Source organism: Carcharhinus amblyrhynchos, chromosome 24 (assembly GCF_965287045.1).
Source record: "Carcharhinus amblyrhynchos chromosome 24, sCarAmb.v2.hapA, whole genome shotgun sequence".
Classification (NCBI taxonomy): Eukaryota; Metazoa; Chordata; class Chondrichthyes; order Carcharhiniformes; family Carcharhinidae; genus Carcharhinus; species Carcharhinus amblyrhynchos.
The window spans coordinates 20,153,251-20,170,968 of record NC_137347.1 but is presented as its reverse complement, the minus strand read 5'-3'; the positions used below and the strand labels follow the sequence as shown (position 1 = coordinate 20,170,968).

General features: G+C 37.1%; 1 protein-coding gene across 11 annotated transcripts in view; it reads right to left on the bottom strand.

Moving 5' to 3' along the window:
- Window positions 1-17,718, bottom strand: part of macf1a (microtubule actin crosslinking factor 1a) — a 562,465-nt gene that overhangs the window by 85,040 nt on the left and 459,707 nt on the right. For all 11 annotated transcript variants that reach the window (XM_080211401.1, XM_080211408.1, XM_080211407.1 and 8 more), the window contains 4 exons: window positions 6,501-6,662; window positions 5,791-5,961; window positions 2,588-2,754; window positions 650-809 (listed from right to left, as the gene is read on the bottom strand). In XM_080211401.1, coding sequence (XP_080067527.1) covers window positions 650-809; window positions 2,588-2,754; window positions 5,791-5,961; window positions 6,501-6,662 — 660 coding nt within the window. The remainder of the gene's footprint in view (window positions 1-649; window positions 810-2,587; window positions 2,755-5,790; window positions 5,962-6,500; window positions 6,663-17,718) is intronic.

The window sequence follows — 17,718 nt, the reverse complement described above, 5'->3', positions numbered from 1 at the left end:
TTCAAATCAATAAACCAGATTCTGGCGTGTCGCCAACAAAAGTAGTAATTCTTCCTTCAGTTGAATGGCATTGTGAAAACTTGGCTTACTCCCAGCTTATTTTCTCTTTCTAGTGTTTCCTTGTCATCCATTAAAAACAAAACAGAAAAGAAAAAGTTTGAACTCTTCTCAGTCCAAACAAAAGGAAGCTTGTTTTTCTTTCTCATACCATCACAGCATTTGACAAGTGTTGTTACGGTGAGGGAGGGGAACAAAAAGGTGATTGTGTTGGATTTTCATTTCAACATTTCATTTACTTAAAACCAAAAAGGACTCCTGTGCATTTTTGCAAATCATTGCAAATATATATATTTACACACAAGGTTTATGGTGCATTATCTCCTTTCCAGGATGATTGTTGTTTTTTTTAAAATGGTGAAGGAACTGCAGAGTGAGGATATTTTGCAATTATAAAGTCCATACGTGGCTTCAGTAGAACAAAGTTAGAGCTGATTCTGATGCATTGTGAACAAAAGAATACACAAAACTTGCATGTTTTATTTACTATAACAAGAAAATAAAGTCTGAAAATGTAATAATTTTACATTGTTTAAAGCTAAACCAGTAAAATGCCACAAATGAAGTTATACCATGGAATGATGCCACTCACCTTATGGCGGGTAATTTGCTGCTGGATTTTAGCAGTTTGAGTTCCTACAGGTTCAGAGTTGGCCAATTTCTTCTCCTTGCTGGTTAACCACTCATTCAAGGGCTCCACTGTCTCATGGAACTGCTTTGCAATGACTAATATATCCTCTAACTGCCTCTGCCTGCATTAACACAAAGCACATAGTCTCCAACCGCTTAAATATTATTGTGGTGCAAACATTTACACAAACAGCATGAGAAATCATTCATGGTGACTGCATTCAATTAAACAAAATCTTAATAGCCTCATTCTTACACACAGTTTAAAATCTGTGGGCATATAAGCTGGAGGAGTAGACAATGTGCACAAATACATTACATGTGGTGTAAAGACAGGTGCGAGCGTAAGAAGCGGTCGGTGTGAATATTTGACTGGGGCAAATTGACAAACAACAGAATAAATGACTGTTCAAATGATTATGTGCACAGACTATTGAATTATGGTTACATTTAGTGATTTTCTTCCCCCCTCAGAGAGCTGAAATATGTTCATGCAACAGCAGAGTACATTTTTGTAAATGGATGTAGAATATTTTTCTAATGAGAGTTTCTGATTTATTTTAATGAGTAAAGACAATATTTATTAAATGTTATAGCTGCTGTTGTTTTGTTCTTTGGGGAACATGTTATATGGTTAACACATGTTAAGTTTTCTTCTAAGCCGACTCTTTGGATAAATATAGGTTTTGGATTTGTAAGGTCTATAATCAGATGTTCAAATTTGACAGCTTTAGTTATTAAGTAGAATGAAGATTCCATTATAGCATTCAGAAGGCACTTTCTCTTACAAAGCTACCAGTGATTCAGATACACATCTAGTATTACTGCAGCCAGGGATCAAATATATAACACCCCTCACTACACAACTGTGGATTTAGAAGAATTCACTCAACTATAGGGAAAAGGAAGTAGTAAATCACATAAAATGACAACTACTGAAATTGACCTTCTTTGCATCTGCGCAGATATCCCTTTGCAAATGGCAATATAGCTGTTTGATTTTTTAAAAATGGATTTGTTTGTACTAAATATGATGCTCATCCCTAGTATTTTATAGGATTTCGGAATAGGAGTGAGAAAATGGTTTTGTGCCAATGTTTTTTTAGTAGAAACAGTTGACCAATTGTCTTCCACCCAATGCCCAAACATCTAATAGATAGTGCAATGATACGAATGGATCTACAGATTTTAAATGGAGTAAAGCTATTAAGTTGGGTTTGCTTTAAGTTGTTGTAATCCAGTTGACAGTGACCCCTCTGCACAGCTGTGCATGCACATATGCAGTCAAGTGTTTACAAGTCCAATAGTCATCACAATAAAAGCTTTCCTCCACATTTGACGAGGTGTGGTAAAATCTCACCATTGATTCATACAAGCTGTTCATGCAAATATTTGCAAAATAAACATATCTCAAGGTTTTGTTGAACTCAGATGGAACAAGTGTCTGCTTTGCTTTTTATGCATTTTCTGTATTCTTTACATGTATGTAATTAACCAAACGAACAATTTGGAAATCTTTTCTGCTTCCAATCTTTTCCCTTTAATATTTCATTGGTACAATGGAACCTAAAAATTTAAAAATATTAAAATTCTAGTTTTGCTCAACTGACTTTAATGTTGTTTGTTCAATCTTTCTATGGTACTGATAAGAAAGTTTGGCATTCACAACATATTTATATTAAAAGTTAAGGAAACACAACTCATCAAAACTAGAATGTGTAATATGTCTCAATTTTGACTTCAAACTCTCCACGACTGACTAAGAATGACTATGGTGGGAATTTTTAATTTTGGAAAACTGAAATGTTTCCACAAAGCTGTTTAAAAAACATCGTGATTTACACACACAGCAAATATAATGGTTTTGTTTCTCCCATATGAACATGAAAAGATCTTGTACCTTGCTGCGGCCTTGCTGAGCAAACCATCCCATCTCTCTCCCAGACTCTGTAGTTGTTTCTGAATCTTTTCTTTTTCAGCTGTTTCTGCTGACTCTGCTATTCTCTCCCCTTCTGCCTTGATAATCTCCACTGTGGATTTGCGATCATCCAGTAGTCTTTGCAAGAGCTGGGCAAAAGAAAAGCAAAAGTGACAACAGTTGCCAAGAGGCTTTACATTTAAATCTCACATTTTTGTGGAACACTGCTAAAGCAACTGCCCTGGGAGGCTGCTCCATGTATAAGCCTTTCTGAACTTCTTTATGCTTTCCACATTCTTTGTAAGATACTGCAAAAATATTTTCCATCTTTTCAGCTCTTATTCTTGAGTTTTACAGAATGCTGAGCATTTTAAGAAAAAAAAAATCCTTGGTCAATAACAGATTTTCAATCCCATATGATGCAACAATAAACCAAAATAAAAATAGTTACTTCTTCCTCTCACTATACAACACAGCTGCTTGACCTATGTGCTTGTCTATGCACAGGGAGGGAATGAACGAAAAATAAATATTCCCCCCCCAAAAGAGACGAAGTAGTTTGAAGTCTTGCCAACACTTAACAGCTTGAAAAGAGATCTGTTCCTTGTTGAAGGTTCCAGAGTTGGTTCGCCCTTCAGTCCAGTCTGATGCAACAGCAAGTTCCCAGTCATGCTTACCACACACAGATTAGATCCTGCTACAGGATATTCCAGCTTTTTCGAATGTACAAGATGCGAACAAAGAGCATTAGTTCATTCGGCCCCTCAAGCCTGCTCCACCATTCCATAAGATCATGGCTGATCCGATTGTGGCCTCAACTTCACAATCTGTCTCCTCCAGATACCTTTCAATTCCACTGTTCAAGAACTTATCTGCCTCTGCCTTAAAAACATTCAATGATCCTGTCTTCGCTGTTTTCTGGGGAGAAGAATTTCATAGATTCACGACCCCCAAAGAAAAAAATTCTTCTCATTTCTGTCTTAAATGGAAGACCCCTTATTTTTAAATTATGCCCCCCAGTTCTCCTCTCTACCACAAGGAGAGCATCCTTTCAGAATTCACCTTGCGAAGTCCCCTTAGGATCTTACATGTTTCAATAAAATCACCTCTCATTTTTCTTAACTCCCATGGATATAGGCTCTACCTGTCCATTCTCATACCCCTACCACAGCAATCATTCAAGTGAACCTTTTCTGAACTGCTCCTCACAGATTTATTTATATCCTTTCTTAAATGAGGCCAAAAATGTACACAGCACTTTGGATGTGGTCTCACCAACACCCTCTACAACATCCCCACTTTTATATTTTATTCCCTTGCAATGAACAACATTGCATCTGCATTCATAACAACTCGTTGCACCTGCATAATGTTTTGCGATTTGAGACAGGACACCCAGACCCCTCTGTCTGCAATCTCTCTCCATTTAAATAACATGCTATTAAGTTCACGTTTCCCATCTTATATTCCATATGTTAACTTCCCTACAGCTGCACTGCCTTAACTCCAAAAACATACATCAACAAACATTTGCACTCTCATCAAGTTCAATGCAGATCAAGTATTTTCTTTAACAAAAAAATTTTATAGAATTTTCAAAATCACTTCAGAAATGATTAAATATAAGGAAACTATCTAAATTGGATTAACAATATTTCAAGCCCCTTTAAAAACCACACACTACTAAGTGCATGAGGCAGGATTTTACGGCCTCGCTCGTCCCAAAACCATAAAATCCTGCCTGAGGTCAGCTGATCTTCCCATGGTCCATCCCTCGCCTGCTCTAATTCTGGTGGCAGGTGGGGTGGTTCTGGCCATTATATTCTGAGTGTTTTGTTAATACATGTAGTTAAGTATTCAGTACTGAATGGGTTCAAGAGTCCATTGTATATTTCACTGTTTTACAGACAGATTAGCTAACTTGATAAATGGAAAAATATGTCTTATAAATGTCCAAAATTCCTGAACCACTGAAGGGAAAAATAAACCATCAATCCGAATCCTTCTATTAGCAGCAAAGAACAGTGGTTCGAAATAGTGGAACCAGAAGTGCTGCCTGACCAATATAAACTCAGTAATCAAGAACAAATTCAGTTAAGTATTAAACTTCCATTAATGTCAGCACAAAACAGATCATCCTGAGAAACCTCCATGTGTCAATTTACTGCTTTTGCAAGCACCAATAAATCAAAATTGCTTCAAACAATACACGTGACTTCATATTCTTGGAACTACAATAAAACACAATAGCCCATGTTATCCAGAATGTGCAACAGACAAAAGTTACAATAAGTAAGAAAGCAAGTAGAAAAATGTCACTGCTATTCACCAACACAGGAGATGATTCAACAGAAACCGCTCGAGATTCACAGTTGTTGCTACAACAGCAACATCAAGGCTGGAATTCAGTAATAAGAAAATGCAGTACACAGTCCAAAATGCAAACATTTTACCAACAGTTCCTGGAACTGCAAGGGGATTGAGATTTTGTTGAAGGCAAATCATGTCAGTAAACAAACCATACTCATCAGCTAACTAAATTACTCAATTTCAATTTAAAACTCCCCTGTCCCATTTGCACAGCTTTTTTTCTTGCACTACTCAGATGATGAAAACTTTGAAGCTGGAACAAATTTTAGGGCAAGAAAACTGATGTGGTCTATTAAAAAAAAAAGCAATTGCTTTCATGAAAAGTTGTTTCACAAGAAACTCCCTTTTGTTTTAAGGCAGGTGAAGCATAAGAATAATGTGCCACTTTCTCATGGTCATATTATATACAAGTAACATGACAGGCATTTCAAACCTTCACACTGTACATCAGCAAAACAAAAAACTCTGACAAACGCCATATCGAAGGCAGTGCCCTTTAAGAAGTTATAGAAATGTGGCAACGAGATAAGTTTTATTTTACCAATGAACTGGAGAGAAGAAGTGATTTTTGCTATTCAGATTTGGCACAGATTCAGTGGATGGCCACTTGTTCATCTCTGATTACGGAACAAATGTCTCTTTGTAGTCTATACTCTAAAAATAAAAAATGCAGCAGGGTTTTCTAAAAGTTTGTTCCATGCTTCAAATTTCACCCCCATTAAAAATGCAGTTATTAAAACATAAACCACCAATGTTTGAGCTTATTTACTCAAAATAATTCATATCAACTGACTCACTCCTACAATGTAAAATACCTTCTGTTCTTGAATTTGTGCCTTCACCACTTTGTATTCTGCTGATGGAGGTTTCTGATTGGCAATCAGTTCTTCAGTATCTGTAAGCCAGCTCAACAAAGGTTCCAAAGCATCCTGGAACTTTCCACGGTGCAACAGTGCTTCTTGTAACTGGGATATACGTTCTGCCACCTGGGAAAAAAACATTTCTTATTACCCAATATGGTCTTAACAACTCTACTTTAGAGTTCCCCTGCAGAGATCCAAGCGTCTTAGAGGAAAAATTAAAAGAACACAATTAAGCCAAAGGGAAGGGGGAAGTAGTGATAAAGAAAGAAGAGCAATGTGGGCAGAGGAGCCCTGGGGGAAGAATGAGTGGAATTTTGGGGGGGGGGGGGTTGCCTGCAGTTTTCATTCAAAAGCAATTGTGATTGCACTCCAAAGTAATTAGTTTTTCTTTGAGAAACATAAGGTGCTATATAAGAGCAGTATTTTTGAAGACATTTATTTGACTACTCATTGGACAAAAATATTGAGCTAACCAGGGCATTCAGTATACCAATTCTAAAGGCCAAACCTTTTATTCTTTCAATTGATCATTGTTTAAACAAAATCTGAATACAAAACATATTATTAAAGTTATAATTTTAAATTGGTTTTCCTTTAACTTCAATAATTCTTTTATAACTCTAAAGAGAACATATTCTTTTCTATACTTGGAAAGAACTGACCTTTTTATTGAGTGTGTTCCATCTGGTGTTCATCTCATCCAGATCATGTTCAAGTCCTTGGGTGTTGGCATTCTTCGCAGCACTCTGAATAAGACCCTGTCCCACCCCATTAGCCTGCTGAAGTTTGTACTGGATGGGGTCCACCTGAACTTTCTGGAATATCTAAAACAGAAGAATAATGAGAAACAAATCAGTCTACAATACTGTCATAATAGCTCACCTTGAAATATTATGAAATAATACAATTTTGCACAGAAATGGGAGGATTGTGATGTGTATCTGCATTGAGTCAATAAAAAATTAAAATCACTTATTAAATATGCAAAAACACATCTGGAACGCAGTACCGACAAAAGCTAAGGTTTAAGGCACAAAATATAAAAAGTGCATGAAGGTACAAAACTGGGTAATGTTTGTTTTGAAAGGTCTGTATTTTACCAGAATTGTTATCAAAGATCAAAGCAAGCCAAAGATTGAATCATAGTTTATACAAAAACAAAACCACCTCTCAAGTCCTCAGATCACACTCCCACAAAAAAAAAACTCAGTAAACTCACAATCAATGGATGGAAACAATTAAAAGAACACTACTGAATCCTAATAACGAACAATCTTCCTTAACCCTATGATGTCTAACAATCAAATACTTTCTAGCATTTTCTTCAACTTTGAGTTATGCTATTCTTTACACATTACAGGTTCAGTAGTCAGAGAATCAAAGGAGCTTAGCCAACTTATATTTTATGTTTCATTTTTTAAGAATGAAAATCTAAATAGTCATATTTGGTAAAATTATGAAGATTGTCTTAGGAAGTTATTTATAGACACTGCTAAAAGTAATTCTCTGTTTAATGCTCAAGAGTCTAACTGAACTAATTTCAACTCTCCTAGTAGAATCTTTGCTTTTTTTGCAGCACAGATAAATTCTACTACTCATTTAGTAGGGAAAATTAAGCCATTTGTTCCCCTAAAAGCTGCAAGAGTTAAAAAGTTGGGTTAATTTCTTGATTTGGCCCAATTCCCTCAAGTTGGGTACAAACATTTTCCAAGCACAGAATTTATTTACATGGACCTGGGAAGGGGAAGTAGAAATACATACGTAATTGTTTCAAGTGGGCTCTCACTGATGTAGTGGGTTTTGAGCCAAGTGTGCTTGTTTTTAATGGAAAAAAAAACTAGTAGTTTAAAAATTAAGGACACCACACACCCCAAACACACACACTTCCATCTTCTTCCATTGGGAAAAAGATACAAAAGTCTGAGGTCACGTACAACCGACTCAAGAACAGCTCCTTCCCTGCTGCCATCAAACTTTGGAATGGACCTATCTCGCAATAGGCTGATCTTTCTCTACACCCTGGCTATGAATGTAACACTACATTCTGCACTCTCTCCTTTCCCTCTCTAGGAACGGTATGCTTCATCTGTAAAGTGTGCACGAAACAATATTTTTCATTGCATACTAATACATGTGATAATTCAAAATCAAATCAAACACTCATCAGGTTGTTCACACTTCAGGTACCATGGAACAGAGGAAATGTGTAAAAAAATGACTACCCCATGGGACAGATTGTTTGACAATGTATTGTACAATTCTAGGCCCAGAGGCAAAATGGTGCATAATACAAGTTGAAAAATTATGAACTGTTCAAATTTTAGGTATTCCCACTGCTAAGATAAACAATTTGTAAACATTAATTGGATAGTCTATTTGACTGAATATACAGTGATTGTGAATCTTCCCTGATTGTTGTGTAGTATGTGTTATCTGGAGCCACACACTGATTTGCAAAGCACAAGAGAAACAAAGTACCCAAGAATGAACATCATCAGCTTTAAAAATCAAAACATTTTTCTTTTATTTTACTTTTCACCATTGTCCAAAGTTTAGAAAAACTTGTTAATGACTTCAAATATTTGTGCCAAGAAACAATATTTAATTTTAGCTGTTTGATGCGGTAAGCCAACTCCCAGAAAACTCTGAAGCCAGTCATTTTAATTGATTTCCCCACCCTATACTGAGGAAATGGGCAGCAGTGGACAAGTTATCAACAAATTACTTTCAAAATTCATCTTGGACAGTGGAGTAAAATTGCAGCAATGGACTGCCAACCCATCTTCAATAGTCAACTGAAAAACCAATTTGGACAGAACGCAAAACGATTTGCTAATATGCTGTTGCCAATTTTGTGCTACAGTCCTTGACATATTTATATGCCATTGTTTTTAGATATCCAGGAAAGAATCCTGACCAAGAACATTTGTGCAAAACTGTACTTGATCAAATAAATGACCAATGCTGGAAAATGTTCCAGCAGCTTTCACAATAGTAAATGTAGAATATTTTGAATGTAAAAAAGAGAGGAACTGATGCCCAAGGGCTTTGCTAACAATGCCCTTACTTATCTACAACAGGCAAAAGTAAAATCACAGTTAATAAGTGCAATTTTCTCATGCCAGGAGATCTGATTTCAAGCATATGCTTCCCATGCAGCGCAGACAGTCTAATATACACAATGCAGCTGATGATAGGAAAAAAACTCAACCAAGTAGTAATTCTATGGCAATGGGTGATAATTGAGTTAAGCAGAATTAGCTTTTGAAGAATGAAGGGCAAGGAATAATTTCACAGACGACACCATTTTAAATGATCTAACGTATTAGCAAAGGAAAAGCTATAGAAACTGGAAAGATGGTGAGGAGAAAGAAAATATATTGAAGACTTAAATGTGTAACTATTAAGAATTGATTTTCCTCTCAAACATTAAAAAGCATGAGCCATTGGGAACTTCTTGATTGACCTTCACTCAGTCTGCAGTAGTTCACGAAATGTAAGTAGTCTCACAACACCAGATTAAAGTCAAGGAGGTTTATTTGGAATCACAAGCTTTTGGAGCTCTGCTCCTTCATCAGGTGAGTGGAGAGGCTCTTCATTCATTTGATGAAGGAGCAGCACTCTAAAACCTTGTGATTCCAAATAAACCTGTTGAACTTTTAACCTGGTATTGAGAGACTTCTTACTGCCCCCAACCCAGTCCAACACCGGCATCTTCACATCATAGCTCAAGGTGGCCTATTACCAACTTTTCATGGAAACGAGGAATAGATGTCAATTTTAGTATGAATGCCTGAATCTGGCAAATTAATAAAAGTAGTAATTTTTTTATATAGGAAAACAAGATTTCTTTGGCCCTCAAACTCTGCTCAAATGATCGTCTGCCTGCATGCATATATTGAAGTTCAAGCAATTAAATCAGATAACCAGATTCCGGTTTCAATAGCATCAGGCTAAACTATTACAGAAGATAATTCAGAGATGTGGGTCATGTGACTGTATTAAATTAGCTCAGATTATTCAAAACAAATTGAGTTGGCTGCAGTTTCAAATGACATCCTTTTAACCAAGGTCAGTGAAGGAGGATCTGGCTTCTGCTATGCTTTGTCTATTACAAGGAACATGCGGCTGTATTCTTAGATTTAAAAACTATAGATTCCACTAGCAGTCAGCAAGAGGTTTTGGGAGCTGATCAAGGTAAGGGTTTCCTGACTAATTTGGAACTCAATGGGTTGCAGACAAAAAAAAACTAGTACTGTAGCTATGTTTTTAAAGCAATAAGGTTAGTAAACATGAGATATAATTTTCAGTGGTTTCTATGCTCAGCTGGGTAACCATTTTCATAAAATCAAACAATGATATCACTAACTTCCATCTGTATCTGTTGCTAAGCATAATCCCATTTGTATAAACACATAGCAGAACAATACATAACTGAAAAGTTGTGGAATAATTACTGCACAAAAATGTAAAAATATCAAAACTTTCCAAACTTGTTATGAATTGTCACATAGTTTGAATATTTGAGTAACGAAGTTCAATGCAACTATATAATTATACAACCTTTCTAGCAATTGGCCCTAACAATGCAATTTCTAGAAAGATTAGAATAATCACCCCTTACTTTTCACTGCACTCAACTACCCTCAGGCAACTAAGGGTGGCAATAAATGCTGGCCAGCCAGCACTGCCCATGATTTAAGTGAATAAAAGAAACAAGAACCAAAAAATCCCTCCAGTGCAGAAGGAAACCATTCGGCTCATTGAGTCTGCGCCGATTCTCTGAAACAGCATTCCTCCTAGGCCAAGCATATCTGCTGTAAATCTGTACATTTACCAAGGCCAGCACATCTTTGTACTGTGGGAAGAAACTGGAACACTAGGAGGAATCTCACACAGATACAGGGAGAATGTCCAAACTCCACACAATCAAGGCCAGAATCTAACCTGGGTCCCTGGCGCTGTGAGGCAGCATTGCTAACCATTGTGTTGCCCCAAATTGAGAGTGTCCTATTCATGTACAACACAAAAATCCTGAACATATTTAAATACATACGTGAACAAAAAATAGAAAAATCTTAACATCCAATGAAGGAACAATGATGCAGACTCAAGAAAAAACATAAAAGTCAGTTTCCTAGATAGGGGTTCCAGATATTCAGCTGGGCCATTAATGGCGTTAAGAAGAATCGTCTGCCACACTGCTTTTTCTACTCAACCCTGCCAAACATTTTATAGTCCACGTAAATGACAATATTGATACACAATGGAGAATGACCCATTTCCTACACTCTCAGGGAATATGCATTGTGTGATAAGGAAGGTAATCCTAACATAGAAAAAGGTATCATATCCCCAAATGAACAAACTTGCTCATTCAGGTGTTACATAGCTATGGTGAAGTTATCCAGTATATGCTGTTCTCAGGAAGGTAACTCGCGTGCAAGCATTTTGCGTCCAAGCATTATTTCATCAATGATACTCGGTGAGGCTGGTTTTAAATTTGCATGTAAGCAACATTTTATGTCAAGTAACAGACCACAACAATATCTATGGTTCTGCATATTTATGACCATGTGTAATACATGCACACTTTGATGTTTCCTCGGTTGACGCTTTTGGTGCGCACGCATTGCTTATAGTAAATCTGATATTACCAAAGTTCCTCTTTTTACAATTTAGCCAAAATATGAATTTGAGTATTAACCAAGATATCATTTTTACAGTCACCATTTTTATATTTTTTTTGTTGGAATTTTAAAACTTCTGCTCTATCATGATAGTGAAATGGTTTTGGCCAGATTTTTGAACTGTTGCCAACAATGCTACTCTAACAGCCAGTTATACTCATATCTATTTAACATCCTTAGAATCAACCAGACTTATTCAATAAAGGTGGCAAAGTTTGAAAGTCAGCTGATTTACAGGTTCTAACTGAAGCAATTTGCCTGGGAATCTGATACTTGAACTTGTAGGTTATCCAGTTGCGAATTCAACAAACATGTTCATTTTAGCTCTCCAGCAATGAGAAATAAATCAGTGTTAGTCAATACTGAATTTTTATGCATATTTTAATTGTTATATGTCTAAAATTTTGTATACAATGTTTTGCGTCGATAGTCAAATTTTTGATCTGGGCAAGTTAAATGAGCACCAGGCCACAGTGAGAACATTACAGCTGTTGGAGCCTGACGACTTGAAGAAAGCTTTTGTTTCAATCACATTATAATAACAGCATTTCGCAAACACTGCATTTAACTGACTTTGGTGGGGGGAGGTCAGGATATGACTCAAGTTTTATTCACTGATGACTTATCACGGTTTAGTTGAATCTCTGTTAGAGACTGCTGGATGCATTTGTATATGCATCAAAAAAGATCATTTTAAATTTATTGTACAATTAAATTGTTTCATATGCTTTCATGTCACACTCTTCATTAATTTGGTCAGGAAAATTAGTGATTTTAAACATAAATACCTCAATATCTGCATCCAGTTCTTCAGTTAAAACAGAAAAATCAACTTCATTTGGCTCCACAGTGGATTCCTCTGCTTCAGTGTCTAAAATTATATTGAGTGAACCTGGCTCCAAGGTCAACACCCTTGGGTTAGTGTCATTGGAATCTTCCGGTGATTCTACCTCAAATAAATATTCTAGCGTTCCTTCTTCAATAAAGTCATCCTCAAGGCATGAACCAGAAACATTTTCCCACACATCTGCTTTCAGGTTTGTTTTCCTACTTTCAGCTGCAGTTGCTTGTGTTGTCACAGTTGCTTCACTTACGTCCATTTCTTCATCAGATTGGAAAAGAAACTTAATTGCCTCAAGTGGCTGCTCAATATCCATGTCAAACAACAATACTCCACCGGAACCTTTACTGTTTTGAACAAACATATCAGACTCAAAATCTATTTTGTGGGGATCACTTTCAAATTGCTGTTCTGAGCCATGTATGCACACTGTGTCTGAAGCAACAGCATCTAAACTTTCTGACCATTTTACTTCATCCATATCTATCAAATCTTTCTGCTCATTAAACTGAACATCAGTGCAACCCTCAGTGTGAAGCGGAATCTCAATCGCTTCAGGTTTCATTTTCAAGTCTGATGACTCTATTTGAATGTCAATTTCCTGTACTTCAAATCCAATACATTTCTTCCCTTCTTTCTCTAAATTAAGGCCCTGCTCCTCCTCTTCACAGCCACCAGGGAATTTCTCCACATCACAGCCTACATCAGGCACACAAGAAATTACTGATACTTCCTGACTATAATTTGACTGATAGTCACTCGATTCCGAAAGAGAATTTGTAGTTCGGGTCTCAACAGCCATTTCACATTCTTCTATTTGTACGTAAGTGGCCTCCGTATCCTTGGTCTGCCCGTCATTGGGCAACATCGCCATGTCCAAAGCACAGTATGAGGGATCAAGATGTGATGTTACAGTGGAGTCTGTTGAAGGATATTCAATTATATCATGTTTATTTAATTGCATAGAGTTTTCCCACAATTCCTTGGTGTTCTGCACACTGGACAAATTTATTAGTTCCTGAGGACAGCAATCAAAATGCATTCTTAATGGTATGGATGGATCTTTAGGGCATTGAACAGTTGTTTCATGTTCTTCTAACCGAACAGACTTTTGTCCATCTTTTTTTATGCCAGCATTACGGATTCCACATTCCTTGATTAAAGTTTCAGGTTCAGTACCTGTAGTTCTTACTTCAAACACAACTTCTTTATCACAATTAGAGTTTTCCTCTGAATTCACTTGCACCTCTTTGGAAGGAAATTTTGGTCGATTCAAAAGATCATGACAGAATGTTATATTATAGTCCTCCCCAGACATCGCTGTAATATCTTTCTGATAGATGTCACCCTCCTCTGATCCAGCTGTGCTAAAATATGCATCTGACTGCTGTACTTTGGATTTGAGGGTGCACTCAGACTCCTCTTTCTGATGAATATTATTTTTCCAATCTGTGCAAGTTGATTTTTGCTCAGTTGCAGTTATTCCCTCAATCGCTTTTTTATTGCTTTGTGATTTACAACCTAATCCTTCAGAACATTCTCCAACTGCAGAATTTGATTTTGGGATAGCCATAAAGTTTTCTTCTGCTTCTACTGACACATCATATTTCATTATTTTGTCAACCAACAATTGGTTCTCTTTTGCTTCAAATCTCAAAGAATTTGCATCACCTTCTGTGCTTTCCAAGATTACAATTTCTAACTGTTGGAGTACTGATTCTTCATCAAGGACTTCGCTGTCTTCAATCAAACATCGTTGTTCTTCTTCTTCAAATTGTTGTAGGGAGTCTGTATCACCCTCCATGTTTTCCAAGATTTCTGAATCCAACTGAAGGGTTGGCTGCTTATTAAAAGCTTCTCGGCCTTCAAACAAGCTTTGCTCTACTTCTTCAAATTGTAACAGGAATTCTGTATCTGCCTCTGTACTTGTAAAAATTTCAGCATCTAACTGAAGTGCTGACTGTTCATTAAAAACATCTCGGTCTTCAAATAGTTTTCTCTCTTCTTCAAATTGTAGCAGAGAGTCCATATCACCCTCTCTGGTTTCCATTACAGCATCTAGTTGTTGAAATGCTGATTTTTGACCAAATTCTTTGTCATTAATCAGCATTTGCTCTTCTCCAAATCTTGAGAGAGTGTCTGCATCTTCCTCTGTGACTTCTATGATTGCAGCATCCAGCTGTTGAAGAACTGATTCCTCATTTTCAATTAATTTCTGCTCCTCTTGTTCAAATTGCAACAGTGAGTCCATATCTTCCTCTCTGACTTTCATGATTGCAGCATCCAGCTGTTGAAGAACTGATTCCTCATTTTCAATTAATTTCTGCTCCTCTTGTTCAAATTGCAACAGTGAGTCCATATCTTCCTCTCTGACTTTCATGATTGCAGCATCCAGCTGTTGAAGAACTGATTCCTCATTTTTAGTTAATTTCTGCTCCTCTTGTTCAAAATGCAATAGTGAGCCCAAATCTTCCTCTCTGACTTCCATGATTGCAGCATCCAGCTGTTGAAGAACTGATTCTTCACTGTTTTCAGTTAATCGCTGCTCTTGTTCAAATTGCAACAGTGAGTCCATATCTTCCTCTCTGACTTCCATGATTGCAGCATCCAGCTGTTGAAGAACTGATTCTTCACTGTTTTCAGTTAATCGCTGCTCCTCTTGTTCAAATTGCAACAGTGAGTCCATATCTCCCTCTGTGACTTCAATGATTGCAGCATCTAGCTGTTGTAGAACTAATCCTTCAGCATTTTCAATTAATCTCGGCTCCTCTTTTTCAAATTGCAACAGCGAGTCCGAATCTCCCTGTGTACTTTCCCGGATTATAGCATCTAGCTGATGAAACACTGATTCTTCATTCAGAAATTCTGAATCAAACAACATTTTTTCATCTTTACATTGCTCCTCAACTTCAGAATGAACACAGCCTTTTAATTCCATGCCATAATCCTGTTCTTCAAATTCAGCCATAACCTCCTGCACGTTATATATGTCAGTATCTAGTTTGGTTGCACGCAAATCCAAAATACCTCTACACTCTATTGATGTTGCATAGGCAGTTTTCCTTTCTTGAGCTATTTCATAAGCTCTTCTATGCATAAATGAAGCATCTTCTAATGTTCCTTTAGCTCGGAAGGCTCTTGGCCATGTTGCAGATACACATGCCTGATTTTCTGGTAAATGTCTCATCATCATTGATGCATCCTTGTATTCCAGTAATGGAGCACATCCACTTCCTGAACTTTGAGATAATAGTGCAGCATCTTTCAAGTTATTTTCTACTCCTTGCTGAAGTGCGGAATCTTTTTCATTTTCGGACGTATGCGTGGTCAATTCTTTTTCAGGAAACAGATTAGGAATTTCAACAGGGAAGTGGCTTGAATGTCTTTTCTCTTTATTTAAATCTGCACTGCCTGCAGGCTCATTTGCTGGCATTTCAGTTCTTTCTGTGAACTCTGGAAAGTTTGGTGGCAGGAAAGCTTTCCATGACCTCCTGTTAATATTCTCCTTCCTCTCCACATGAGGTCTCCTTTTTGGTGGGCCAGAGGACCGAATCACATCACTGCTCAGTTTTAATGCATCAAATATAACTCTTTCATCTAATTTTTTACTTTCAGAACTAGTTCTGGTTTCAAATACACTGGACGTGGTAGGAGTTCCATTACTTGATAAAGTGCTAGACTCGACAGCCCTCTGGTTTACTGAGTGTGTATGATCAGCAAAACTTCTTGATGGCTGGTTAGTCTTTGATCCTAAGTCTATCTGTTCATTAATTCTCATAGTGTCATATATGGATCTTTGTGGAATGTAACAATCTTCAATGTACATATCATCCTCTTCATTTTTTCCTAAACAGGTGGGATTATTGCGTCGCAAACAGTCTGGCCTGCTAAGCGGTTTCCCCATAATTCAAAAGTGATTTAAATAATCCACAAGAAAAAAAAAGGTCAAATTTTCAGCACTGAGTGACTTGCACTTCAATTCCAACAGAGAAATGTATTTGTGAATTGTAATTTAATCAGCAGTCTCTAATATGCAGATGCTCCAACAGCATATTACTCACTTGTCACATATAAATGAGGCACATCCGATCAGTAAAAGCATCTCTACAGAAAACTACATTTGTGCATTCAATTCAGATCCTGTCTGGTCTTCTGTTCATATGCATCATGGTTGATAAGAATAAAGCCTTTTGTATGTTGTAGTCCAACTCTGTAAATTCCTTTCATTTTAACCACAATCTACAATGCCCAAGTACCCGGCTGCTGCAGAAGGGGCAGTCCTTGAAAACTAGCATGTTTTCTTTTGAAAAGTGATTCTTAGCGGATATTCCGGCAGATTCAAAGACAGGAAGTTCTTCAATCAGTGGAGCTTCAGCTGCTTCCTTTCTTAGCAACATCATGGCATTTTTTAAAACTGTACAACTTCAGTACAACAACATGACCAAAGGTTTCCAGATGATTTTTAAAGGAATGATATCAGGTCATTACCTAAATAACAATTATTTGCAGTTTGCTGTTATTAAACCATTCTGTCATTTGATACTGAATTCTAGTTAGTGTCTAGTTTACACTGTTTATCCAGTGAAGAGCACTGAGAGCAAAAATAACTCCAGTATGAAACACTCTGGTGCCAAGAGTTGTCAGCTCCTAATTCAGCAAGGCTTGGCTATTTATCTATTCCTATTTTAGTCCAGGTGTTTTCCCCCATATCAGTTGGCAAAAAGTTGTCTTTTTCCTCTTGGTTTATGAACTGAAACAAACAGACTATGAGATACATCCAAAGTTAATTTTCTTCCCAGTTCTTGAAAGCGTTGTATCCAGCTGTCACATACTGCAAGACAAACTTTCACTCTTCAACAAAAAAGGTTTTGTGAGCTTCCGCGTTCTGTCCAGCCTTCCAAAAATCAGTTTCTCCCAAGCCAGCTCTTCCTTAGCATGTGCTGTTTAAAGAAAGTTAGCAGGGCTGGTTTGCTCATGGGCATTGTGAAGCGGCTGTGATTAATCCCATAGCCTACGTCAGCTTCTGTAGTTAATTAGATGCAGTTACGTTTTCACAGCTAAAAAGAATCCCGTAGCAGGCTTGTCAAGTTCCCAGAACTTAGATAGGAGGTTGAAAGATAATTTTAAACACTTACTTTTAAAAATTCTGATTGTTAAACTGCCACCTGATCTTAAAGAGTCGAGCACACAACAGTATCCAGTGCATTATTTTCTATCAACTGATTTCAGTGTCTCCCTGCTGTACAGACAAAGAAACGCCCTTTTTTTGCTCGCTCATTTTCTCTCTCACACACGTACTCTGAGTAGCATCTGCTGTGATCCTATTTTCACCGCCAGTCCACCAACATT